The 25,625-nt window shown below is 51.1% G+C and overlaps 12 protein-coding genes across 12 annotated transcripts; 5 read left to right on the top strand and 7 right to left on the bottom strand.

Moving 5' to 3' along the window:
* Positions 1 to 448: 448 nt before the first annotated feature.
* PG994_002281 (uncharacterized protein) lies at positions 449 to 1,139 on the top strand (the record flags this gene model as incomplete). Its single annotated transcript, XM_066853690.1, has 2 exons — positions 449 to 657; positions 734 to 1,139. The coding sequence occupies 2 exons, from the start codon at positions 449 to 451 to the stop codon at positions 1,137 to 1,139; spliced, it is 615 nt and encodes a 204-aa protein (XP_066721831.1).
* Positions 1,140 to 1,642: 503 nt separating this feature from the next.
* Positions 1,643 to 4,094, bottom strand: PG994_002280 (asparagine synthetase; the record flags this gene model as incomplete). The annotated part of the gene is made up of 7 exons (XM_066853689.1): positions 1,643 to 2,498; positions 2,575 to 2,688; positions 2,751 to 2,856; positions 2,921 to 3,188; positions 3,244 to 3,327; positions 3,385 to 3,848; positions 3,923 to 4,094. 7 exons carry the CDS (start codon positions 4,092 to 4,094, stop codon positions 1,643 to 1,645), a joined length of 2,064 nt encoding a protein of 687 aa, XP_066721830.1.
* A 964-nt stretch (positions 4,095 to 5,058) lies between these two features.
* Positions 5,059 to 7,059, bottom strand: PG994_002279 (uncharacterized protein; the record flags this gene model as incomplete). The annotated part of the gene is made up of 3 exons (XM_066853688.1): positions 5,059 to 5,492; positions 5,617 to 6,764; positions 6,839 to 7,059. 3 exons carry the CDS (start codon positions 7,057 to 7,059, stop codon positions 5,059 to 5,061), a joined length of 1,803 nt encoding a protein of 600 aa, XP_066721829.1.
* Positions 7,060 to 8,479: 1,420 nt separating this feature from the next.
* On the top strand, positions 8,480 to 8,701 carry PG994_002278 (uncharacterized protein; the record flags this gene model as incomplete). Its single annotated transcript, XM_066853687.1, has 1 exon — positions 8,480 to 8,701. The coding sequence occupies one exon, from the start codon at positions 8,480 to 8,482 to the stop codon at positions 8,699 to 8,701; it is 222 nt and encodes a 73-aa protein (XP_066721828.1).
* A 282-nt stretch (positions 8,702 to 8,983) lies between these two features.
* On the bottom strand, positions 8,984 to 10,016 carry PG994_002277 (uncharacterized protein; the record flags this gene model as incomplete). The annotated part of the gene is made up of 3 exons (XM_066853686.1): positions 8,984 to 9,536; positions 9,605 to 9,885; positions 9,963 to 10,016. The coding sequence occupies 3 exons, from the start codon at positions 10,014 to 10,016 to the stop codon at positions 8,984 to 8,986; spliced, it is 888 nt and encodes a 295-aa protein (XP_066721827.1).
* Positions 10,017 to 10,827: 811 nt separating this feature from the next.
* PG994_002276 (uncharacterized protein) lies at positions 10,828 to 11,760 on the bottom strand (the record flags this gene model as incomplete). Its single annotated transcript, XM_066853685.1, has 1 exon — positions 10,828 to 11,760. One exon carries the CDS (start codon positions 11,758 to 11,760, stop codon positions 10,828 to 10,830), a length of 933 nt encoding a protein of 310 aa, XP_066721826.1.
* An 815-nt stretch (positions 11,761 to 12,575) lies between these two features.
* PG994_002275 (uncharacterized protein) lies at positions 12,576 to 13,382 on the bottom strand (the record flags this gene model as incomplete). Its single annotated transcript, XM_066853684.1, has 2 exons — positions 12,576 to 13,063; positions 13,136 to 13,382. 2 exons carry the CDS (start codon positions 13,380 to 13,382, stop codon positions 12,576 to 12,578), a joined length of 735 nt encoding a protein of 244 aa, XP_066721825.1.
* A 76-nt stretch (positions 13,383 to 13,458) lies between these two features.
* On the bottom strand, positions 13,459 to 13,683 carry PG994_002274 (uncharacterized protein; the record flags this gene model as incomplete). Its single annotated transcript, XM_066853683.1, has 1 exon — positions 13,459 to 13,683. One exon carries the CDS (start codon positions 13,681 to 13,683, stop codon positions 13,459 to 13,461), a length of 225 nt encoding a protein of 74 aa, XP_066721824.1.
* Positions 13,684 to 14,816: 1,133 nt separating this feature from the next.
* On the top strand, positions 14,817 to 15,086 carry PG994_002273 (uncharacterized protein; the record flags this gene model as incomplete). The annotated part of the gene is made up of 1 exon (XM_066853682.1): positions 14,817 to 15,086. One exon carries the CDS (start codon positions 14,817 to 14,819, stop codon positions 15,084 to 15,086), a length of 270 nt encoding a protein of 89 aa, XP_066721823.1.
* Positions 15,087 to 15,375: 289 nt separating this feature from the next.
* On the top strand, positions 15,376 to 15,921 carry PG994_002272 (uncharacterized protein; the record flags this gene model as incomplete). Its single annotated transcript, XM_066853681.1, has 1 exon — positions 15,376 to 15,921. One exon carries the CDS (start codon positions 15,376 to 15,378, stop codon positions 15,919 to 15,921), a length of 546 nt encoding a protein of 181 aa, XP_066721822.1.
* Positions 15,922 to 17,396: 1,475 nt separating this feature from the next.
* Positions 17,397 to 17,981, bottom strand: PG994_002271 (uncharacterized protein; the record flags this gene model as incomplete). Its single annotated transcript, XM_066853680.1, has 1 exon — positions 17,397 to 17,981. The coding sequence occupies one exon, from the start codon at positions 17,979 to 17,981 to the stop codon at positions 17,397 to 17,399; it is 585 nt and encodes a 194-aa protein (XP_066721821.1).
* A 2,061-nt stretch (positions 17,982 to 20,042) lies between these two features.
* Positions 20,043 to 21,309, top strand: PG994_002270 (deuterolysin metalloprotease protein; the record flags this gene model as incomplete). The annotated part of the gene is made up of 4 exons (XM_066853679.1): positions 20,043 to 20,265; positions 20,339 to 20,855; positions 20,926 to 21,189; positions 21,264 to 21,309. 4 exons carry the CDS (start codon positions 20,043 to 20,045, stop codon positions 21,307 to 21,309), a joined length of 1,050 nt encoding a protein of 349 aa, XP_066721820.1.
* Positions 21,310 to 25,625: the final 4,316 nt, after the last annotated feature.

Here is a 25,625-nt window from a genome sequence, read left to right as displayed (position 1 = left end):
GCAACTCTACTTGGTTTGGTCTCTCCTCTGCGACAGAGTCGTCACCCACAACAGTGGTTGAGAGAGTGCCCCCCGCGTCCGCTTCCGTGTCCCAATGGGCCGAGCCTCGGTGACCATACGACCCCGCGCCAGGGACCGGCTTGATTGAGGACCCGTTTCCCCTACCACTGCAACAAACTCGCCCAGAGACACAATCAGATACCACCTAACGGTGTTTGGGTCATGTCCACGGCTGCTCTTGAGGATGGCCAACGATATGAGACAGCGTGGGGCTACTCACAGGCCGAGGTTTACATGAGTTTCAGAACCGGCGCTTCCGTACTTTGGAGCGAGATCCAAGGTAGAATCGCGATTGGCGATTGGCGATCCGATTATAACGGAGAAGTGTTCCCGCGGGTGTACCAACCCTGGGAGGGGTAGCGGCACGAGTTCGCATAGGCGTTGGTCAATGGGACCCGCTAATTGCGTCGCAACGGCGCTATATGACCCAGATATACGAGTATCCGCTGGTTCACGGCGGTATCTGGCCCCTCGGTCTCCCCCTCCCGGACCGGACCGCGTTTTGTTTCAAATCATTGGTGGTGCCCCGATCTACCTTGGTGTCATCACCCTTCGCGGCGTGTACCCGAATCCTACGATAGAGCAGCAATCTCACTCGTAAGTCTGCCGGCCCGCCCCACGGTGGCGTGCCCTGTCTCGAAACCGGCCATCTTGCTAACCTTTCTCTTCGCAGATGGGGGTTTTCTCCCCACGTGAAAGGCCGCGCCGACCGAGCAGGGATAGACACAAACCGCTACCCAGGCCTGGACGGCAAAGGACGCACCTATCCCTCAGTCACTGCGATATCAATGTTCCGATCGAATACAAGAAGTAACAATGGGGGTAGTGCATTGGCCCAGTCATATCCAAGCGCAAATCCTGGAGGTGGTGGAGGCGGAGCAGACCCTGGCACAGGCGCTGGAGGCAGCTCAGGAAACCTGCCCCATATTGGGCTCGGCAGTTTTGGCTCCTCGGATGGCGGAATAGCCGGCGGTTCAGGTGCCTTTGGCGACGGATTCATAATGGCGCCGATGCCGGGCAACATCTTCGCGAAGAGCCAGCCCGCTTTCATTTCGGCTCCCAGCCACATGCAGCTTTGATCTGTGGTTTACCTGAGAGTTGTCGTTAGGTAGTTCACCTCAGTCAATAACACAGCCCTATGAGCATCAATAACGAGCCTAGTGATCGACTTTATCTGACTATGACCTGCGTGAGCTGCTTGAGAAGGAAGCAGAGTGATCTGCCATCTGCATCGGTGGATTGAAGTAAAACACGGTGGTAACCCAAGCACGAAGACTCCTCCGGGTGGTGTAATGAGATGCCTCGGAGAGATGCTCCAACTCTAATAGACAGATTCGACATCAGTAGCTGAAGTCAACCAAGATAGATGTTGCTTCAAATCAGGTTCGAGCAATCATACGTACTAATTAAGTATTGATTCAGGCAAGAAAATATCCCGGAAATATAGGAAACCAAACCACCAAGGGCTAAAAGATGTGTAAAAGAAATAGTGCCCAATATCTACTACTTGCTTCATGCCAAACAAGCCCTGCCAACCCCAAACCTCTCCCCAATGCTCACATAACTCGCCACCAGCACGCAACTAGCAAAATCCGCCGCACGCCCCCTCCTCCTCCTCCCCGAACGCGCCCCCCAACGCCCTCTCCACCGCCTCCCCATCGAGAAAGCCGAGCGCCTCGACCTTCTCCCGCGTCAGCAGCCGCGACAGCAGCCGATGCATCGGCCCGCCCCGCGCGTACCGCGACGGCGCCTGGAACCCGTGCTTGGGCCGCGTGTAGATCTCCTCGGTCACGAACGGCCGCGCCACCTCGCGCAGGATCCACTTCTCGCGGAACCGCGCCTGCGCCGCATCGGCCGCGTACGACTTCATCGCGCTGCGGCCGCTCTCGAGCCCGGACCCCTCTGGGAAGTAGGCCAGCTTGACGCTGGGCGGCAGGCCGCAGACGAGCTCGGCTAGCTTGTGGTCTAGGATCGGCGGGCGGCCTTCGAGGCTGTGGGACATCTCGGTGCGGTCTGCGTTGAGGGGGATGATGCTGTTGGCAAGGACGGTCTTGGCGCCAAGGTAGAGGCTCGTGTTGAGGGGGTGCCACTTGGTCTGGATCTTCTGCTGGGTGTCGGCGTCGAGGGTCGCGAGCATCGCTTCCACCCGGACGTTGATGTCGTACTTCGCTCGGAGCGCGGGCGCCAGGACGTTTCGGCCCGTCTCGAAGTCGAAGGCCAGCGAGGCCCGCACGTGGTTCATGCGCCGCTGGAGGCCGGGGCTGATCTGTGCCTCGACGGCGCCGAGGTTGGGATCGTATACGCCTGCCCACAGCTCGCAGAACTGCGTCCAGGCCTTGTCGCGTAGCTCGGCCAGCAGCTTTGGGTCCTGGTTCAGCGGTCCATCGGGTTGGGAGTAGTCCGGCTCCTGCAGGAGATCCGGTAGGTACCAAGGATATCTGCCCTTGATGTCAGCAACACTGCAATTTTCCAGAAAGGGAGAAATCTATGGGAGTTGAAATGAATGATGCATACCCAGCAAAGTTCTCATCAGCTCCTTCGCCAGTTAGAATGACCTTGACTCCGCTTTCTCGGGCACGTTTTGAGAGTTCGAGTTTCGCGACGAAGCTCAGTTGAGGAGCCGCTTGTCTAGTTTCACTCGTCAGCATAGAGAAGAAGGTACAATGACGCAATTGCACTTGAGTACTTACTCGCCAAACCAAATAACGGCTTCGAACTGCTCCGCCAACAGGTTCTCGTCCGCATTGACCGTCACTTCGCGTACGCCAAGCCACTTTGCTGTTCGACTGGCAATGGCTGTGGCCAACATGTTAGCGTGTTTCTTTCTGAGGTCCCCCTTGGCGATCAAGCAATTACTTACCTGCTTCGTTGTAGACGGAGTCCTTGTCTTTGCTATCGAACTCAATGGTCAAAGTCGTAATGCGCTCGTGCTTAGCCTGACTGCCCATGGTGGCGCCCTCCGTTTCAATGAGGTGTTTGATGATGCCGGCGACCATGGAGGAATCGAGACCTCCGGACAGGTAAATTCCGACGGGGACGTCAGCGCGGAGCCGCAGGCGTATGGCGTTGACGAGCTCCTCTCGTACAAGCCGGACCATCTCTTCGGGGGATCGATGATCGACGACCGTCTAGGTAGTCTTGGTCAGCTAAGCGAACAATATCTCATCATCCAGTCCTACCTACCTTGTCACAGTAGTCCAGGTCCCAGTACTTCTTGTGTGTAATGGATCCATCTCGCGCCACAGTCATGTAGTGTCCAGGCTCAATCTGTGATTAGTTAAGTAAGCAATTGCTCATAGTGATCATCGAAGCCTCTTGACTGACCCTTTGGACACCCTTGAAGATTGTAAATTTGCCCATAGTCGACCTCCTCAAAGCGATGGATTCCGTATCCCATTCCGGCTTCCAACCCAGAGGTAAGAAGGCCTTCATCTCCGAGGCAAAGAACATCTCGTCACCTTGGACGGTCCAGAACAGCGGCTTGATGCCGAAACGGTCGCGGACCGCAAACACTTCGCCATTGCGGTCGTCGTAGATGACCATGGAGAACTCGCCGCGGCAGTGCTCCAGGAAGGCCGGGGCCCCGTAGCGTTGGTACAGAGCTACGGCGGTCTCGGAGTCGCTGTTCCCCTTGAACTGGTAGCCAGCCTTGACGCACTCCTTACGGAGGCGCTCGTGGTCGTAGATCTCACCGTTAATCACGGCGTGGATATGTCCTCCGTCGTCGTGCAAGGGCTGGTCGCCGCTGGGCGAAAGGTCGATGATAGACAGGCGGCAGTGCCCGAGAGCTGACCAGGCAAGATATTAATGACAACCACCAAGGGAGTAAGACGAAACGAGAGCGTCCATGGTATCAACTCACCAACAGTGGAAGTGGGATCGACCCAGATACCTCGGGCGTCTGGGCCTCGGTGCGCAATGAGGTCTAGACTCTTTGCCAGTCTTTCTTCTTTCTTGTGATCCTGAGGATGATCACCGTTGGTGACGTTGGACGCCTGGCGACGTAGGGACAGGATAACAGAGATGCCACACATGTTGAAATTCTCAGATCAGAACGTGGCTGTTGGGATGTCTTTGTATCAGAGGGCAAATTTATTGATATGGTAGAATATCCCGACTCATCTGATGGAAACCACGGTCTTCTTATATGTGAGCAGAGTGCCTGTTGTCCAATAAACCAGCCTGGTTCTCGAACGGCGTTCGGGATGAAGACGAGAAGCGAGTACCTATCCACACCGGCGAGTCGTCCAATGAATCTGCCGAGAGTGGTGAGAGTCGGAGCTCGCGGTGACGATTCATCGGCGACCACAACTCTACATAAGTGTCCTGGGCCATATACGAAAGTTTGGGGTTTTTCCTTTCGGTCCCTTGAACTACAATCGCCGTCGGGGTTTTACGTAAAAGGTTCATGGTCGGCTGTGAGCGAAGCCGTGGATACCTGCATTGAGCTCAAGCACGTCTGGGCCTTATCCAGTCCAATGCATTTTATGCAAGCCTTACCCCAGTACAATTAAGCATCGTCCAATCTCGGGTGCTGCGGCCACCGATATATTTCACTTCGATCGGCTGTTTCCAGAACGTTGTCCAATATAAAAATGCAGCTATTATGTAATTGAAACCAGGCACCTCGGTGCTACTGAGTTAAGCTTTAGTTAACTGTAGGGTATCCCCGCCCGTAAAATAGGGGCTTAAGGGAGCCACTCTGATAGGCCCGCGACTTACCCACCACACCGGCTACCGCGACGGCTACCACACCGGCTTCCTTTTCAACTTGGAAAACTTCCGCCGTTACGATATTAAGATAGGAATAGAAAAAAGATGTGACGGTTATACAATATCCATTTCAGACTACGGAGAAGAACAACATAGGTAGCTATCCTCATGGGAAGGGGCAATAAGAACAAAGAGGCTCCCAGACAAGCCAAGAATCATGGCCAGTCCCACCAAATGCACTCATTCCTTGCAACTTATATCAATACACCACAACATTCCATCTAATCAGTCAAGTCTTCGACGCTTGACACGATGTTGCTCGTCCACTTGATCCGGCTCCGCCTCACCAACCTCACTTCGTGCAGATCCATCGCCTTGCGCCTGAGGCTGTCCCTCCTGTTGACCCATCTGCTGCAGCTCCTGCTGCAGTGCCGAAGGCGCGTCATGCCCTTCCTTGTAGCACTCCTCGTAGTGCCGCTGGGTCAGGTCTCCCAACTGTTGGAATACCTGCTCTGGGTGCTCCTTGCTCCAGGCGTGCCACTGCGTGAAAACCAACCAATCGTAAGCCTTCTGCCAGGGTTCTTGGGCAAGTCGGCGGCGCTCTACAGGCGTGACCTCCAAATGGCTTAGTGGCATCGGGCCAGCGGCGAAACTCAGAGCTGGGCAAGTCTCGCCCTGCTTCCGACCCGCGTCTTGGACCATAGTCATGATTTTGGGCCCTAGGTTAGGTTTCGTGGTGTTATGGTGTGAGGACATGTTGAGGTCTGTGCCAACTGACCCGCCTCTGTACTTGACGATGACAACTATCTGCTGCTGGTTGAATAGATGACTCATCGTTCTTACGTGGTGCAAGTAAGGATAATGCGCCAGTCTGTTCTTGGTCCGCCAGCTCTTTGGATTCATGAGGCTTGGAAGATGATCCTCCCGCCTCGGCCGGCTGCGAAAAGGGCTGGGGTACAGTTGAAGAAGTTGCCTCTGGTCCAGATTGCTCAAGCTCCTTCTCATGTCGGAGCCAGGCTGTGGGGAACAGTCCCGCAATCGACGTGGGTAATGGAGGCACGCACCCTTGTAGGTTGAGTATCTTCCTAGTACCATCGATATCGCACACAGGCAGTCCCTTCACTGTGAAGCTTATGTCCGGTACCCGTCTTGAAGGAATGTTAGAAAAGACCATGATATCATGGCCTTCTATTTCTGCTGCGAGGCTGGAGAGGTTCTCTATGAAGCTCTTCTTAGTGGGAGTAGTAGTAGGAGAACCTGGCCCCTTTTCGGCTTCAGGGTTCACTGATGTAGCTTTTGCAGACTGCAAGTACTTTCCGGAGGGTCCACGAGTGATAGATGTAGAAGGTGCGACTTCTTCGCACGGTTCATCTTTCTCATCACTGATCCGACTTGATTGCCCCTTGCCTAACTTTGAGTAGAATAACAACCACTCGTGGCCATCCTCGCCAATGCGAGCCTTGTCGTCAATGATCGACGTAGCGTCCTTCGGAGCCAGTAGGTAGGCTCCGCTGGCGTTATAGGTGCGAACGACATCCTCTTCGCCATGTCTTCCTAAGCGAACAGCGGCAACAATAGTGTATCTTTCTTTTACTATCTTCAGCTGGCACTCGTGGGGAGTCTCGTTCTTCGACTCAAAAGATTGGCATGTTATAGTGAAAGACCGAACATCTTTGAATTTGCGAGCCTGTCGTGGCTGGTAATGTACTCTTATGAAAGCTCGGAAACATGGCAGGCGAAACCACTGCCATTGTGTCATATGATCATCGAAAAAACCGAATTCGGCGCTGACACACTCATCAAGAGTGGTTGTTCCATCATACATGACAAGGCTTTCGCAGACCATGTCGTCGAGGTGGGTCTCGTCTGTCAATTGCCAGTCGCCGAGCTGGTCAAGGGGGCGCGCCCAGTCTCGTCGCTGCCAGAGGTGGAAAGCGTCGCGGGACCAGAGATGTTCGTTCAGCAGTGTGGACTTGAATATGTCGATGGTGCTTGTGTCGTGGTCGAACAAGAGGTCGTGAACTGCTCTCATCTTGAGATGGAGAGCCTTCCTGTAGTCGCCGACACAGGGCCGTTCTTGTCGAAGAGTATTCGCGCCGCTTGGAGTATTGCAGGCTGTGTTTCGTTATCGGGGATGTCGTCATTGTCGAGGAAGGTGTAGAGGTGGCAGATGACGACGAGGACAGCATGGACGCCGGTCAGATCTTGTCTGTCTGCATCTTCGAGCAAAGGCCACTCCAAACGGAGGCGGCGAGAAGTAGCCGTGGTGAGCTTTGATCCCGACATCTCGCTGTTCTGCGACGAATGAAAAGCTTTCGTGGTTTCGGGAAAGGGTTGTTCAGGTAAATGAGGAATTGTGTTGAATAGACAAGAGCAGTTTCGTAAGCCGTTCTTTCTTACTACTGCATCGCAATTAATTTACGCGTAGTTGTGGACGCGTGCAGGTGGTTACTAACGCACAGGAGTGTTCGGTCGATCACCCTTTTCTCACGGTTCATTGACTCGCCGACCCACCACAAAGGTACTGAATTAACCTTGTGGCACACAGTAAAGAGGGGGAAGAACTGAAGGAAGATCGGCACATAAAATAACACGGTAATAGAACTAAAGGATCCTCTAGACATTGAGATTGATGCACTGTATATACACACTCACAGCGCAAAGCTCACTAGGACGTGTCGATACCATGGGCCCCCATCTAAAGACTACAACTCACTGGATAACCAAATGAGCAGTCGCCTAATTTCCATCTCAGTGCCATATAACCATGTCGGTGTAATGATTACAGTCATATGTCCAAACAGCTTGCGAACCTAACTGCGCGATACTGTAGCTTGCTCATGTTCAACATCAAACCATGATGACTGTCTCGCACTGAACCACCAAAGCAAGCAGACTGTTTAAAGAAAACACCCTTTGTAGCATGTGAAAATATGTATCAGCGTACTAAGTCGCGCCATAATAAAGGAAAGAGGTGTTTTGGGCCCCTGGATCTGGTAAATGAGGATCCTACTTTTTGGCAGGAATTATAATAGTGAGGCAATGACATCAATGGCCCTTCTCTGTACATATTCCCATATAGTCTTGATAAAACACAATGTCAGTATCTCATGGACTGGTTGAAGACGCTCGTACGAGTGTTTTAACAAATATGGGCTCGTTCATCATCGCACCCTCTCCAGGGTTGGGACCAGTTCCTTCCGGGTATTCTTCCTGGCACAGCAGGGTCAGTTCTCCCAAGGTCTCCTCCAGGAGTCTCATGACATCGAAGCTTCGTCCCCGCTTCGGGGGTTCTTGGCACGTTGGGCCAGCAACTGGTATCTTGTCTCGAGGTAAGCCCTTACCGCTCTATATGATACCCAACAGTTCGTGAAGGACTCCCATATATAATATTGGGTGCCCATACTGAGAGCTTGTCAGATGTTTTATCAGATTACCTGACACTTGGGCCAGCTTGTGGTCACTATCGGGTTTATTCCCTACCTGACTTGGACATTCGATGCCTCTTGAAGTTATTGTGCTTGTTTTCACTGTTAAAGAATCGGGTTAAGAGAACGCGATTCAGCATCATCCAGCTTGCTCTCTTCTTTTCCCATTCACAACAAACTCCCTGCCTCTTTTTTCTGTCGTTTTTGTATAACAACCCGACCAATAAGATGAATCTATACACCCCTCACACCAACAACCTGTATCCTGAGTCAGAGGCATGACGACTTGCCGTGCGCGCCCTCCTGGAGGAGCTCGACCCGAAATTCATGGCGTTGAAGTCGCCGACATGCTCAAGATCAATGCCCCTGGACTGACGTATCGCGAGAAGAACACATCCGCTGCACACGAGAAGAACGTTCAAGCCACATGGGAAGCCTGGCTCATCCTCAATGGCCGCAACGGACGGCAGACAGCCCAGACGCTTTGCTTGCTGCTTTGATATAACGGCTGTAAACTCTAGCTCTACGTGACATGCTTAAAAACGATAAAGTCGTGATAAAGCTCTGGTAAACTACCCCATTCTTGTCAGAATACTCAAATCAGGAAGGAGGCTTGAACGAAAGATGGAATCGCGGTTTCACGGTTGGACCCTCAACACATGAGATGATGACGAAAATAAAAACAATCATAGTGTCTTTTACATGCATCTCTCAGATGCAGATCGTCCCAGCGGGCTTCTGAACCCTTTGCGCATGTCAAGGGAGTGGCTACCTGGCTGACACTAAGACCGATCATCAGAACTGAAATGCTCGTTGAGATAAACCCTGAGATGATGCGACCGCCCAACCGTGCTGATGCGCTCCATCTCCTCCTCCGAGAGCTGGAGGTCCAACGCCTGGAGGTAGTCCTCGAACCGCGACACCGTCCGCGCCGTGGTGATCGAGATAACATCCTGGTTGAGGGTCCAGCGGAACAGGACAGCGCTCTCGGGCACGCCGTGCCGCGCCGCGATCTCCGACAGCACGCCATCCAGGGGCCCGCCCTTGCCCCAGGTGATGGGGGCCAGGCCCATGAAGCTCTGTACCGCGATGCCCTGCTGCTGCACCCAGCGCACGTAGTCCTCGGTTCGCTGGTAGTAGGGGTGGAACTCGATCTGGTTGACCGCCGGTTTGATTTCGGCGACCTTGAGGATCTTCTCGAGATGCGGTCGCAGGAAGCTGGAGACACCGATGGCTTTGGTCTTGCAGGCGCGTTGGAGCGTCTCCATATCCTTCCACGCATCTTCGAGTGTGACGCCTTCGGCCATGGTCTTGTATGGGTCATGCAAAAGATACCTAGGTCCCGGGAGTACTTATCAGCATTGATACATAGCCAGGTCGGGAGAGGAAGGAATTGAACCGACAAGTCAACATGGTCCACCTGAAGCTTCTTCAGGCTGCTCTCGAGGGCCTGCGGGATGTTGCCAACACCCTGATAGACTTTGGTGGTGATGAAGAGCTCGTCGCGCGGGACCCCGCATTCTTTGATGGCCACGCCAAGCTCTTCCTCGGTGTAATACAGCTCCGCGCTGTCAAGGTGGCGGTACCCGGCAGCGATGGCGGCTTTGACCATTTCTACGGCGTCCTGTGAGAAACCTACAGTCGGGTCCGGCTTGTACCAGACCGTGCCGGTCCCGAACCCCATCTGGGTTCCGGTATCAAGCAGTGAGTAATGGTATTCTATGCTCTGTAGAGTACCCAAGAGTAAGGAAGGGGTCTTACGACGGGGATCTCCTGGCTATTGTTCAGTCTTGCGGTTGGGATCCTTCGTGCCATGGTTATAGGTCGTTGAAAGATTGTGAGATTGTCAAAGGCTACACGTCGTCAATGTGAAGAGACTTGCTGAAAGGGAGGTGCCAGCGTATGAACTTGAGAAAAGAGGGGGAGACCGACGCTGCACTCACCATCTGCTGGGGCTTGCATTTAAAAGCTTGCCGAGAGGGTGACCGTCAGCACTAAGTAGTTATCCCGGACATGTAAATATAGGTTCTTAGTTGCTCCGAGGAATGGGATGCAGTCATCACCTCCAAGAAATGAGGGGTGAAAACGAGTGCATCTTTTAAGCAAAGGCGAAAGGTGATGGGCTTGGGTGTTTTTGTCCTGTCAATGTAGTTCAGATCACGATGTTCTACTAGTTCACGTAACTGGCGACGGCATGATTATATAATCTCATTCTCATTACACACCAAGTCTGCTATTCATTACTGCCTTCATATCCGTAGGCGCGCCCAACCAGCATTATTGGCTCATCAGCTCGCAGCAGCAACTCTTTTGATGCTGTCAAATAACCTCGATCAACAAAGTTCCATATCGGTGTTGTGTTCCACTCGTCAAGAATCAGCGGTAAAGATCCGCATATCGCTGATGTCGCCAGGGACTTGATATTGTACACACTGCCTGAGGACTCTCATCTCGACCAAGCGCCGTGGTGCAAGTTCAGCTTGCTGTTAATGGCGTGGTTATAACGGATGGAGTCGGGTGCAGTAAGTCCGAACAAAGGAATTGCGAGAACCATATTGCTGTTCGCAATGTCTGGGCATTGAGGGAAGTCAGCCTAAGACATGGCGCTCGCCTTATCCTTCTGTACTTAGGCTTGGTTCTCCGTGACCCACTGGTCAATCTGGCCGACCATGTCGGAGACAACGAGCTCCTCCATAATTGCACTTCTTGCTTGCTTTTGTCTCAGTTCCTGTTCAACCTCTCCTTTGAGTAACTCGAGCAGGTTGACATGGTTTCCCTTCATGAGCTTGCCCATCCAAGAAATGAGTTTCCACCATGCATCAACCATGGCCACTCGGAATCGCGGATCGTCGAGGTCGATGGATGGGTTGGATGGTGTGAGAGAGAGCTCTTTTCCCAGCTCTTGGTCTTGGTCATACAGGCGCGTACGGAAGACGAGACGGACGAACCGACTGTCTAGATAGTTGCTAGTCTTGGTGTAGCCGAATACGGCAAGGTCCCCGAAGCTGATGCTGCTGGTGGTGGGAAAGGGCATGACCCAGCTCTCGCAGCCCTTGTACTTGGGCATCTTGAGTTGCAGGGAGTTCCATAACTCGTCACGGTAGTCGAGCTCAAGGGTGTAGAAGGACCCCATGGTCTCAGTCTTAGCAGTTGTACGGGGCTGAGAATGGTTGTGCGTATTCTTCTGCTGTTGGTTGTCCTTTCGGATAATGTTGTTTGCTTGATCAGGGCTGTTTACTTGATGGTTGTTGTTTATCTCAAGTTTGCTGATCATCTGGTCTCTCATTCTCCTCGATAGGAATAGGCGCCAACCTACTTTCCGTGGGGCCTGCTCCAGGCGAATATCACTACAATGAAAACGCGAGGTGCGGGGACGTCTGTGGCTATTGTGCTGGCCCTGGAAGGTAGGGCGACGATTGCTACGGGAAGCTCCCAGTGGTGGCTGAGGGGCTTGGTTGTAGCCGTTGGGACGATTGAGGGAATTGCCGTTGTGCATGCTCTGACTGAGCCCTCCTCTTCTGACGCCGCCATCGGGCAACATGCCGTTGTTGCTGGACATGTTCACGATTGAGTGACTGTTAATGAAACGTGATGGGTAGGTGTGGATGTCCTTCTCTGACTTTGTCTCAACGTCAGGTCACAGCCGAAATGAGATAGAACAAGAGAAACGAAGGAGAATGAATGGTGTTCGTTGTCTGAGTTGGAGTCACCAACTCTGGGGTGTGTGGATGTGCTCGTGTTCGGATGAGTGTATGTATTTGATTCAGACGAGGGCAGAGCACCGAGAAGGAGTGATGAAAGAAAAGACCTCGAGAAAATGCGGCTGCAGGTGGGATGTTTTTTCCTATAGGTCGGGTACATCTGTATAGAACTAGGTAGGTGGGGTCCCACTTTTGTCCCAAGCACTGAGCAGTGGAGAATCCAGCAGTTCATGCTATGAAGATGTGAAAAGAATTTCAAAGGATGCTTATGTTTCTACACATCTGATTAAGTACCAGTGACAACACAATAAACAAGAATACAGCTTGCAGTGACCACATCATTCAGTGTTGATTGTTACGTGCATCAACCTCAAATAACCTTGTGTTTGTTTGCCTGGTAACAAAGCAGTTGAGACCATGTTATTCCAGTAACTCACACACTTAGTAATGACACATTGGGGCTGCCTTTCTGTATGTGATTGATCTTCATTTTCCTATTCGTGTACATGATGTCTAATAGTCAAGTGCCCGTCTTTGCCAGTCCAATGCTTCACAGCAAGTTGCTGTTTCAAACCTGCCAATTACCCTTCAATAGCGAGGCTCAGAATGGCAGCAGCAATACTGATGAGCTAGGCATATCCAGTAGCCAGATGCCGGTGTTTTCCGAGAATGTCTAGTGTACAATGCGCCCTCCCTCCGAGAACCCCTGTTCTGACCGATGTGCCAGCTTCCAGGAACGTCTAAAGTGTACGCTCCTGCTTCTGCTTGAGATCAAGCTTGACTCACCCTCTAGGGATTCGAGAAGGTTGATTTCGTCGCCACGCATGAGCCTAGCCAGCCAGCGACCGAGCTTCCACCACGCATGCGTCAAGGCGGAACGGCATCGCAAATCCTCCAGGTTGATTGAAGGGTTCCTTACAAGGGCACAGCTCTCATAGCCCTGGTATTCGGGCATCTTCAGCTTCATGCTGTCCCAGAGCTCACTTCGGAACATCGACTCCAGGGCGTAGAAGCTTCCCATGATGTCGATCTTGTGGCTGTTCCTGGCTTGGGACTGGAACTGCCCTTGAAATTCCACCATCATGTCTTCGTCATTCAGGATGGGTGTAATCGCCAGCCTAATATCGGTGTCCTGCTTGCGATCATCGGTGCTGACATTATCTGGGCTGGCGTGGGAATTGCCATGCTAATTGGCCTTGGGGCGTCTTTGGTGCTTGTTGTGGACACGGAAACGTCGGTTTCTGTTCGAGTCTGCTAGGGATGAATGGGACAGGGTGTAGGTGCGGTTGCTTCCAGAGTTGTAATCGCGATTTCTGACAAGGTTTTCGATAGTGCTAATGACAGGACAGGTGACGGAGCCGTTGACTGGGCTGGTGGGAAGGTTGTTGCCAGAGTGTACGGCAGGACGGAGGTCAGGGTCATTGAGACGGTTATGGATGCTCTGATACAGCCCACCATGGTTGACACGGGCATCAGCCATGATTTCAACAGCTTAATTGGCCTTTTTGGTGTTGTAGAACATCTTGAGTTGGGGCTTGGGGCTTGGGGCTCAGGGCTCATACCATTCCTTCAGCAAAGCCCTGTCGCTGGGCAAAGCGGACTAGGCCGTTGCTTGCGTTACTAGCATTGTTGATGTGTTTCCACAGGCTGTTCTTTGGTAGCGTATTTTCGCGCTCCAGAAAACATACTGGCTCCATCCGTGGGTCGCGACCAGCTACGGCGCTGCCAGCACCGCTGTGGAAATACACCACCAGTTCCTTGAAACATTTGCCTAGCGTCATGATGGGGTAAACCTGTTCGACCAGGTGATGAAAATAGTTCAGGACTCTCATGTCCTGGAACGCGTACATCCGGTGGCACATCCGGCGGGACGAGAAAAAGAATATGAGGAGAGGTGGGTCTATCAGGAGTTGTTTTATATAGGAACTTCTCGAGGTTATTAGTATACATGAATAGGACTTTCCATTGCTGTTTCTATTTCTATGCAGCTATATAGCTGAAAACAGTGATACAACAGTCCGCACCGACCATGGATGTGGTATCGATTGTCAACAAACAACAGAGCTGATAAGTTGCGCTTCAGTCCAAAGACTACTAGCAAAGCGGATTCCTGCATAGCTATAGCCATTGCCTTCCAAACGGCATACAAAACGAATACTGTACATAGTCGCTAATACACCGCTGTCCAATCAATATCCATAAGGATTTATTGTACGCGGTCGTTGATGACTCATCACATGCTTAGTGATGCCTATGGTATAGCACCTATTGCTCTTTGTTATGCGACACTTGTTCTTGTTATAAGGACCACTTAAGCTTGTTACCACGTAAATTTACTAGCATCTCAAGAACAAGTGCCTTGTTTTATCACAAATCCTGTATCTCTTTTTATAATGCCTATACAGTGTGCGAAAGGGTCATCATAGGTGATAACCTTGTAGTTGCCTATGGTTAAAAGCTTGGTGGGTGTGTTATTGAAGTATTTGGCGCTTAGGCCAGCGTGTTTGAATTACCCAGCCCTCGTTCATTCTCTGCCTGGCTTACATTCAATGCTGTAACTGACCTGTATTCAATGCCGCAAGTGGTTTGCGCTTAATGCTGTCTACCTGGCCTACATTCACAGTTCACAGTTCCCTATAAATAGGCACCTCATTCCCAAGCATAACCACACCATCTTCCCTTCCTTTTTTTTTCTCGCCGCAACCTACTCCCCGTCTCCTTGTCAATTCGTCTCCAAGATTGACATCAAACCCACTCTCTGTCCGCCACGCATCCAATAGGATTGGATCACCACAGGTAACAAGGCCTTTGTTCTCTTTCTTCCTATCTGAGTACTAATAAATCACTTGTTAGCAGGCCTTTCACATTCACAACTCGGTACTTCTGTCAGTGCCCACAAGAAAAAATCGCCAAGATGAGCCTGTTCATATCCCCCACCGACGAGCTTTCCTCCGACGCGGAGGCGAGAAGAACTGCCGTGCGTTCGCTTCTGGAGACTCGCGATCCGAATTTACGACACTACATTTTCTACAAGCAACTGAAGGACAACGCCGTCGCGAAAGTACAAGAAGAACTCATGAAGTGGTCGCGATCGTGCCTGATCAACAAGGAACGGGCTAACGATGTCAACGCCGAGTGGTACCACTGGCGAGTTGATCGCGCCATGTTCCACCCTCGTCGTTAAAGACGGCGAGAAGTTCCCTTATGAGGACAAAGCTCCCACAGGTACCTGGCTGCGCCCCACTCCTGGAGTGGGCAACCCATTGGAGAGATCAAGTCGACCTTTACGCCAAGGCATTCGACGAGACCATTGTCAGCGATCATCGTGATGAGCCTATCCAAGTCCAGGCTAACGGACTCGCTCTCGACGATGGCTCCCCAAATAACGAAGATGCACAGGCCGCCTCTGCCCCTGAGAACGACATAACCCTCCCGGAAATGGCTCGCGCGGTCCAAGCTCCGCGTCAACTAACATGGGTCTGTGCCAACTGCGGCGAGCGTGGACATACCCTCGGCGATTGTGTCACCCCAATCTCGCCGGCTGCGATATCGACGGATGTCCTATGTGTAACACCAAAGCGCACTCATTCGACGAGTGTCACAATACCAAGTACCTGAGCCCAGAGTCCATCCTGAATATGCTCTACTTCAGGCGGGGAGGCAAATGCCAGATTCGCTCCAACCGAGATATTTTCGTGCTGCTAAAGCAGTATGTGGAGCATCATGAGACCCAGGGCCACGACATGTCGGCGATGCTCGATGCTGACGCCCCCTGGACCCGCGCCTTCACCCAGGAATTCCTCGAGGAGCCTGACAGCGCCGGAAAAGTCCAGGCCTACAGTGGATACGGTGGCAACACCCACCAGCCTGTCGAGGAGGATCCTAGTGTCACCCAAGAGGATATCATGGCTAGCAAGATCTCTTCCTCCTACTCCTCATACCACGAGAAGAAAAGAAGCGGCCGCGTACGCCGCCTATCTGGAGAAAGGTGGTGCTTGATTAAGATTGAAGGGAGGTGATTTGGAGTTGGGATGTCAGTAGTGGAAAAGCAATTATGGAATACCATTGTCTTGCATCCGTTCGTGCTTCTTTTCTGTAGGCTAAACTTCGTTAATAAATCACACGTCTTGATTAAACCAATTTCTACTAAGAAAATAATACTAATGCTTGATGTTGGTACTATCCCGATATGCTTATATGTAGCTGACCTCTCCCAGTCTGCGCTTGTCAAAGTCGTGTGGATAGTGCTTATCCGCGTCAACATCGTCATCAGGGCGTTTGCGCTTCTGGGGTATGACAGGTCTTGGTCCGCTGGATGCAACAGACAAGCCAGCACAACATACAACTGCTTGGAACAGATAGCTTCGTACGAGAGATTATGTTGGTGGCGGAACACTACGTCACAATATACTTGGGGAGCTGCAGAGAGAGTTGTTAGCCGGGTACGCTGCAACCACCGCCATGTACGACCCTGGCGTGGCGAAAGCGTATTTGACGGCCAAAGCTCTCGTCGGCGAAAGGCGAGCCGGCCTGGCTGTATGGGCTAGGATAATCAGATGCTGCTCAGTGGCGCTGCTGGCCTGGGGCAAGGGAGAACGGCGGCGGTCGGTAATGAGCACGCCACCTCATGCTCTTCAAGGATGGCGCATGGTGTCAATACGTCAGTACGAACCAGTACCCCTTACAATCAAACCATCATGTGGCTCCAAGACGTAGTAGATCAGAGACCAGACTCGAGCAGACATGGTTCTATCCGGCCAAGAACATTCTGGCACGGGATCAATGTGCACAGGCTGCTGTGAACCTAACACCTCTATGATCCAGCCCAAGTTGATGAGCCCTTAAGACATCCTGAGTGACAGTGCCACGCCTTTTGTTCTTGGTCTTCATATGAAACCTTTGTCCTTTTCAAAGCGTTTAAAAAATTTCTTTTGCCATAACTATATTCTCAAAGCCGTTCCCGTCATTTCTTAATAAAAAGAACACTTCTGAAGTACTGTCCATAGCTGATACCTATGACATCCGGCAGGGTTACAAAGAGGTCCTAGTCGTCAGCCCACTTAATTCTCGCTCCCTCCGTTAAGACGGTTCCCAAGGTGTTCATGATTCTTTGATAAGCCGGGGAATTCGAGGGCTGGCAGTTATGGGGCATCTCGGCACATCTCTCAAAGAATGCCTCCAAGTCTGTTCCTGGGCGAGGAGGAGCGGTTTTGGCCATTCTCAGCCAATATTTTGCCCTCTTGCGCTCTTTCTAGGTAGAAGTAAAACGTTCGTAGAGATCGTGCATGCATATTCAAGCTGTGGCAACTACTTATATTGCCACCTGCAATTCAGAGCTACTTGCTCAACATCGGTGTGAACTCTAATGTCGCCTTTGCACAGACTGCCGAGAACCTAATCTCTTAAGTTTAGTCTTATATTGACGTACAAGTATTAGCCTCCTACTATGCCCATGACCTCCTCTTGCTCTCGTAACTCACTAAAGAGACCACCATCAAAGCTCTACCGACTCCAGTTCAGCCTTAAAGTCGCCAAATTGTGTCTCCTCAGTCGAACCAACACTCTCCAGTTGCTCAGTCTTGAACTCATCTGCGTTCCATACACCCATCCAACTGCCCGTGCATCTCACCGACATCTTCCCCTTGAGCTTGTCCAAGGGCACAACGGGCTCGCCCAGCTCCAGCACGTTCTCCTCCTTCTCTCCGGGCTTGATGGTGACAAGGGAGTCGCTCTCAGGCGGCATCTTCCTCCGGACCTGGATGGTGTTGGTCTGGACAGGATCCGACGATCCGGAGGGGATGAGCTCGACCAGCCCCAGCTTGAGTGCGATCGGGTCCAGCGGCGAGTTCCAGGTGATCAGCGTCAGGGGCTTGTCGCCTGTATTGGTGACGCCGAGGACCAGCTTGTGCTCGCCCGCATGGCGGATCGACACTTCTAGGTTCGAAGCCATGCCTGATGCCAGTGTGAGTGCGGGAGAGCCGGTCAAGGGATGAGAGTCTGCTGCAGCGGAGTTCTTCCAGAAGAGGAAGAGCAGAGCGACTGCGACGAAGACAAGGGCAGTATTCTGAGATCGGCTCATGCGCTGTGTAATCTTTGTTATTGCTTGTTCTTGGTTATGTTTAGCAGGGGGACGAACATGCGATGGAAAAACAGAACAACGGAGAGATATCCTCAGTATGCGACTGGTCGTTTATGGCAGGTCGGAATACCTTTGGGCAAGAGTGGTGGAAGATAGGCAATACGGAGCGAGGTTAAGTAAGAGTTGTCAACACATGTCGTCGTATGCGGGCCCGTCTGAAGTTCCATGGAAGAAGATCAAAGTGGGCCGACGCAAAGCGACGCTGAAGCGAGTCTGCCCAGCAGCGCACAATTGCTTGGCCCAGAAGGCTTGTTTGCCTACCGAACCCTGACGATCGCTGATTAGCAATTCCAACTGCCTATTTGGGCATGGAATTCACTGGTGAAGAGGAACATTTACATGTGGGAAATATAGATTAGGAGGACGGGGTATTTTCCCAGTTACTGCCGTGCTGCGACGTTGGCAGCGCTTGTCCAGCGGGGATTATGCGCGCCAAGCCTTAAGAACGGGGTCGCTGCTGGGTCTACCGCCGGACGCCAACGGGGCACTCTGCCTGCAGCCACGGGACACAGGTAGTGATTAGGAAGGTCGTGGTGCCACGGCAAGCTTTTGTATATATTGGGACTAGGTGGCGCGCATAATAACGCTGATATCTGTTCTGATATCTCTAGCACGTGAGTAATACTATTCCCGAAGGCTGCAGTGCTACTTGCCGTCGCATCTATTACTCAACAGCCGGCAGATAACACTCACTGCAAAGTTGAACTCCTCTGTGATTGGCTGCGCGGCCAATCAAGCCTCAGATAGTAAACATGAGCCAAGTGAACGACCCAGCGAACAACCAGACGAAAACCATCTCGATAGAATATGGCCCTAGTTTCGGCAAGCGGCACATGGTGATTGGCAGTACTACCGCATCCTATAAGGCATGGAGCGACAGGGCTAGGCCGGGACAACCATTACAGGGCAAAAATTGGGCAACGACTGGACAATGGACAAAAGGATCCTGGCAAATGACCGGCAGTGATCAGGTACGAGTTTGGGGTAGTCGTTCGGGAGATCTGGGCCTACTCCGAGATTCCTGACTGATAAGCAAGTTGCATGGACTTCCTCTAACCTGACTGGTCGGCTACGCCGGGTAGTCGTACAAGACCCCACCCCCCTCGGTTTCAGACTAGCTGATGGGTGCCCTCCTCTTTCTCTGGGAGGCAACGGAAGTCAGGAACCTGCTGTGCAGTCCGAAAAGCAATAAATAACTACGGCAGCAGAGAGACACAGAGTGTGTGCGACCGCTTAATCTTGACAGACTACGTAGTCACTGAGGGCCCAAGAGCAACCAATGACACAGCATTTGTGTCCCTAGTATCATTCTACGAGCACTGTAACTGGTAGCAATGCTGAGGGAGGGGAACTTGGGCGAAAGGACCAGGCGACAGAGCCTGACGATGTACCGTTCACATAAGCAAGCACCAAATCTTGGCATTATTATGTCGAGCCAGTTATCGAGCTAACCGGATTATTCCACAGATTGTTCGTCTTCCTTATCATGCATGGCCAGCAACATATTAGGACGCCCACATATAGCCTCTGTCTGGATCTGAATAATAAATTAGGAAAATGCAGGACGAGCCACAACTTCATGCTCCTTCCCGTTGTTGGCGAGCGAGAGCCGGGCCCCGTCCGATTGTGGGTGTGGTGCCATTCCGAAAAACCACATGCCTTCTTTGACTTCTCTGGCCGAGCTGGTGATGGCGGCTGCGTGTCTTGGCAACGGTTGTTCGGCGAAGTCTGCGCTAGACAGCTTCCTTTCTCTGCTTAGGAGCATTCTGTCTCGCATCCCGAGACGTGCGGGCAGGTGGCGTACGGGCAGGCTATAGTAGGTCTTCACAATAGGGGCTAGGTATGGACTCTAGGAGTATAAGTATGGAGGTGATCTCGTTCACTATTCCCTCCTGTTCCTATGATACTCATCCCCCATCGACTCTCGCTCAGTCAAGACCCAAGGCAGCCTCATAAGATCTCTCCGTTCTTCAAGCCCCCTCACTCACTTGAATCTTCAACATGAAGTTCTTCGCCACCGTCACCCTGCTCGCCTCGGCGGCCAGCGCCGCCGTCCTCGACGTCGCCAAGCGCGACGTGCCCCTGGCCGTCACGCTGGAGAAGACCGGCAACACCCAGGTCAAGGCCACCGTCGTCAACAATGGCAAGGAGGCCATCAAGGTCTTCAAGACCGGCACCTTCCTGGACGACGCCGCTGTCGAGAAGGTCGATGTGTTCCAGGGCTGTAAGTTCTTACTTACCCTCTTGTCAACCAAAACACTACAATGAGATACTGACATAAACCCCCTATGAATCAGCCGAGAAGGTTGCCTTCGACGGTCTCCGCCTCCGCGTCGCCACCTCCGGCCTGCCCGAGGATGCCTTCAGCGTCATCGCCCCCGGCGCCTCGGTCGAGGCCACCTTCGACATCGCGCAGATGCACGACCTGAGCAAGGGCGGCGCCTACGACGTCGTCTCCACCAGCGGCTTCCTGACCGCGGCACTCGACTCCACCGACCTGGACGGCGTCGTCGCCTACACCTCCAACACCCTGAAGACCGAGGTCGACGGTGCCGAGGCCGCCGCGGCCCGCGCCTCGTTCGTCGGCCGCCGCACCTCGGTCCAGTCGGACTGCACGGGATCCAAAGGCACCGCCATTCGCTCCGCTCTCAGCAATTGCGCCTCGGCTGCCCGCACTGCCGCTAGCACTGCGCGCTCCAGCTCGTCCAAGATGACTGAGTACTTCAAGTCGTCGTCCTCGTCCACCGTCAGCACTGTTGCCAACGTCTTCACCAAGGTGGCCTCCGAGTGCGGCAGCACCAGCGGCGGAAACTCGTGAGTTTTACCTTGTTCACTTAGCCCTTTTTTTATTCTATAATCAGTCAGTCACTAACCTGCCGTTCAGCCGCCTTTACTGCTCCGATGTCTACGGCGCCTGCTCCTCCGGCGTCCTGGCCTACACCCTGCCCTCCAGCAGCTACATGGCCTACTGCAACCTCTTCTTCAGCGCCCTGTCCGGCGTCTCCCGCCGGTGCCACGACCAGGACCAGGCCAGCACCGTCCTGCACGAGGCCACCCACCTGAGACAGATCAAGGGCACCGAGGACTACAACGGCTATGGGTACAGCTACGTCCGCAGCCTGTCGGCCAGCCAAAACTTGAACCACGCGTAAGTCCACCTTCTCACTTCGCCTAGTAGTTCTCGCATTCGATATAATACTAACGCACTGTTCCACAACTTAGTGACACCTACGCTCTGTTCGCCCAGTCCATCTACGCCGGCTGCTAAGCGTCTTGATGTTTCGCTGTCCGCGTTGTCGCTAGGCTTGTATATGAGCTTGCGGTGGAGACGCAAGGGGGTTAAGGGGGGGGTGGGTATAGGGGCTTATGCGTTTTTCTATGTATCCACTTGGCTTGAGATTGTACATCACCAAAAACCAAGTCGGTCCCTTTCTTAAGATATATAAAACCCTATAGCCGAATACGTATAAGGTGCCACTCCCTCCCGCTAACTCCCTCCCTCACAAGGGGTGTGTAGAACATATTGCTAGCAGAGTCTTGTCTTCAGAACCCAGGTTAATCATGTCCTCCCGTGAGCGAGCGCATTAACTCGAACATGCGTAGTTATAGCGTGGCAGGTGTCGCCATTTGATGAGGATGTGGTAAGCTCGATTCTTCAACTTTGTTCCAAGATGACTACCCGAGTGCCTGCATCCTCGCTTAGTGTGATCCGCAATGCCATGCTCAATGCCTATAACCCCGTCTCGCTGTCCTGGAATCATTCTCCATCCTTTCGGAAGATCTCGACACGGTCTCAGGCGTATACCCTAAGGCATGGGATATTGACGTGCGCCCGGTCTAACTCATCGAAGAGTTCTTCGCGGCACTCGGGAGGTCTGAGCCGGTGGATCGACCTCGTACACCAGTGTCGCCGGACAATGAAGAGGTTGCGGCGCGGGTGGCGGAAACCTCACCCAAGAAACAAGCCATACGCTTGCGAACCATTCACTCCGATCATCTTTTGTTTCCTACGCCTGACTTAATGACAGAGGGCTGGCTTGTAGTTGGAAGGACTGGGCACTGCATCGTCCAATGCATTTTCCACCCTGGATGCAAAATTATATATCAGGGGCATTTTGAATTCGACCGATTTGTTAACGCAGAGACGGTCAAGATATCCGGGGCTATGTGGGAACCAAATGCTCTGGAATTAGGACTGGGGTTGATTGACTTCGAGGATTACTCTTGACCGACAGCCGATTTTGTCCTAGAATTCCTCTTGATCAACGCGAGCAAACTGGTCAATCATTCGGTCTTGTAATGGTACCGCTTGGGACATCATGAGGACTCAAACTCGTCTTAGCCGTAAGTTTTAAATGGTTCCTATCATTCCTCATGCACACAAATGTATTTGGCAGCTCTATCGATTTTAGTCAAATAAAAAACACTATGTGCGGTGTCTGTGTCAAAGCTGTTCAATGAAGTCCATGGCAACGGTACGCATAGGTAAGGAATCCTTAATACGTATAGGCTTATAGTCACCAATGCCCAATTGTCGGTCAGTCCGATTGACGCCACAACTGGGACAATAAGCAATGTAGTCTTTCGACCAGGCGCTTCTTATCCTTAATAGCTAGAGTGTCCAGATCCTCCAACATCCCCTTTGGTCCAAAACGATGCTTGTCATCATATGTCATGGCGAGGAATTCGCGAATGAGGATGTGGGGGACGCAAAGTCTGTGTGTTCCCAGATGGTCAACGTGATACAAGAACTGTTACCAGGCATTGGATCGAGATTGGCTGCATCAATATGCACACAAATCCGGATGTTTCTTATTCCGCTGCAACTTGAGACCAATAGGGTATTCAGATAAGCGAGTGGCGGCCGTGACCTGGCCGGACTGACTCCAAAGAGGGCTCAGCCGCTCGAGAGGGTCATATTTTTCTCCTCTTCTCCTCATCTACCCACTTACCTTGACAAGCAGCCTGAACAAACTATTATTGCCCCAAAGTATCAACCATACTCAGTTGTAATCCCGAACTGTGTCACAGTCTTCAGATTGAACCAAACTTCGCGGTCGTAGTGTTCACAATGCGACTTCTCGACACTTCCACACTTGCCCTCGTCACTAAACATGACAATGATCCTCCACCTTACGCCATCTTGTCCCATACCTGGGGAAAGGACGAAGACAAATTCAGCTTCGACGACATCAAGCAGCTGATGGCTTATCAAGCCCATTACTCTGGGTGGCTGGGTCGCTCAATACGTGCCAAGACCGGCTTCGCCAAAGTGCGAGGTGCTGCTGCCCTGGCCAAATCACAAGGCTATGACTACATCTGGATCGACACCTGCTGTATTGACAAGAGCTCCAGCGCCGAGCTATCAGATGCCATCAACTCCATTTATCGGTATTACCGCGATTCAGCTGTGTGCTATGCATATCTAATCGATGTGGATGTCACCAAGGCTGCAGAGGAGCCTGAGAAAACTGAAAAGCCTGGGTGGCATTTCGGTGACAAGGAGAATTACCAGCTCGAGGATATTGAGAAGCACGAGCACTTCCAATTGCCTGCGGAGTTCAAGAGACTCAAAGTTCTCAAGGAGAAGATTAGACGAAGTCGCTGGTTCACCCGAGGCTGGACTTTGCAGGAGTTTGTTGCACTTGCTGATGTCAAATGCTATACTAAAGACTGGCAACTTATCGGCAACAAGCAAGGCACCGACCCATCAAAGGAGCGACTGCACAAGGCTCTGAAGCTACCACCATTGCTTACGAGGATCACGGACATCCTCAAAAGGCTTTGGTCAGCGGCGACACTATGGAGTTGAGTGACTTCAGTGTTGCTCAGCGAATGTCATGGGCATCAAGACGCGAAACAACAAGGTCTGAGGATATCGCATACTGTCTGATGGGAATTTTCAACGTCAATATGCCTCTCCTATATGGGGAAGGGGATCGTGCATTCATCCGTCTTCAAGAGGAAATCCTAAAGGGTAGGGTTGCATTTCCATCCATGCCTTTCTTCATACCGCACTGCTTTGATCATCAGACAGCGCATTATCAAGAACTAACTCAGGATCGACAGCGTCAACAGATCTCACGATAGCTTCCTGGACCTGCTTCGGTATGAGGGTTGTGGTCTTCTAGCTTCTCACCCAGCGCTTTTTGCCGACTGCAGACAAAGAGTTGTCAGACGGGAGGGAAGGCCTTATATTGCTCCTAATGCTCCATGCGCGATGACAAACCAGGGTTTGCGCATCCAGTTTGATCTTCTATCACCCTTATATATCCAATATCGGATCCCCACCTTTCCGGTTGGGAATGATGACTATGATAAGAGTAGCATGACTTTCAAGAAAAATGCGTTCTTCGCCATTTTATATGAGGAAGATACTGAAAATACTGAAGACTACGCTTCTATATCATTCAATTGGGTTGGCATCCTACTCTGGTCACTGGGCGGCGGCCAGTACATCCGGCGTGACCCTCATCTGGTTTACCTAAGCCAGCTGACGGTGCTACGGTCACCCTATGCAACGGCGACCCTAAAAACTAATAACAATACTATATAATAATAATACGAATAATTTAATTAAAAATTAATATAAAATCTTAAAAATACCGTTTTAGTCTTAAAACGCTTTTATAACACTTTTAATCTTAGATTTAGAGTCGGATTTAATTATAACAGCTTTCGGCGCCGACGATAAAAGAGTGATAGCTTAAGGTTCCGGTGTAACGCTATTTATTTCCTTCTTAATTACTATAGTATCTCGTATATGCGTAAATTTCTAATTAAGGTTAAGTATTACTTTTTTCCTTTTTTTATTTCTTTTTTTTAAATTATTTTTTAAAACTAACTTCTCGTGCTCTAATTAGCCGATCTAGCCGTTTAAAGTATTTAGATTTTTTTAAAGCTTCCGGAATAAAACCCGGCGCGTTACGTTATTAAAAATAGTATTATTATTATTAAACGTATCCGTTAACTCTTTAATTTAGCGGCTAGTTATAAGTGTTAGTAATGTTATAAAAGAGAATTATTTATCGAAAACGTTGAGGGGAGGCTTAAATGGTCCTGCTTTTACCTAGTTTTTTATCCTCCGGTTCCGGTTATTAAGGGGCTTATTAATATCGCGAGGAAATATACTAGTTACGGCCTAGCCGCTAATTATTATATACGGCCGAAAAGTAAACTTTTTAATTAACTTATAATATTAAAAGAAATCCTTTTTATTTATATTTATATTATTAAGCTTTATATAGTATAAGGTTATTTTTTAATAGTAAATATCTTTTAATATATTAAAAGAATTAAGATTTAAGGGTTATAATAAATATAACGAGTGTATTAAAAAGAAGAAAAGCTATATTTTATATTTTAAGCACGTTATAATAAAGTCCTCGCTTACGTAGCTAGCGTGGCTATCTAAGATAATAAGCCGCTATTAGTTTTCGTTTTAAAGCTTTATATAAGGGATAAAGACCTTATTTAGCTATACTAAGACCAGCTCTTTATTAGTCCAGCCTTTAAGGGATGCCGCAAAGACCTAATCCTCTATAGCATCCGTTAACGAGTCTTTCTCCTCCGGAAACTATTATT

This window comes from Apiospora phragmitis, assembly GCF_038363925.1.
Source record: "Apiospora phragmitis strain CBS 135458 chromosome Unknown utg000002l:1.0-5516284.0:1.0-5523493.0, whole genome shotgun sequence".
NCBI classification, from domain to species: Eukaryota; Fungi; Ascomycota; class Sordariomycetes; order Amphisphaeriales; family Apiosporaceae; genus Apiospora; species Apiospora phragmitis.
Note: the sequence above shows the minus strand (reverse complement) of the source record. Positions and strands in the feature narration are given on the sequence as shown.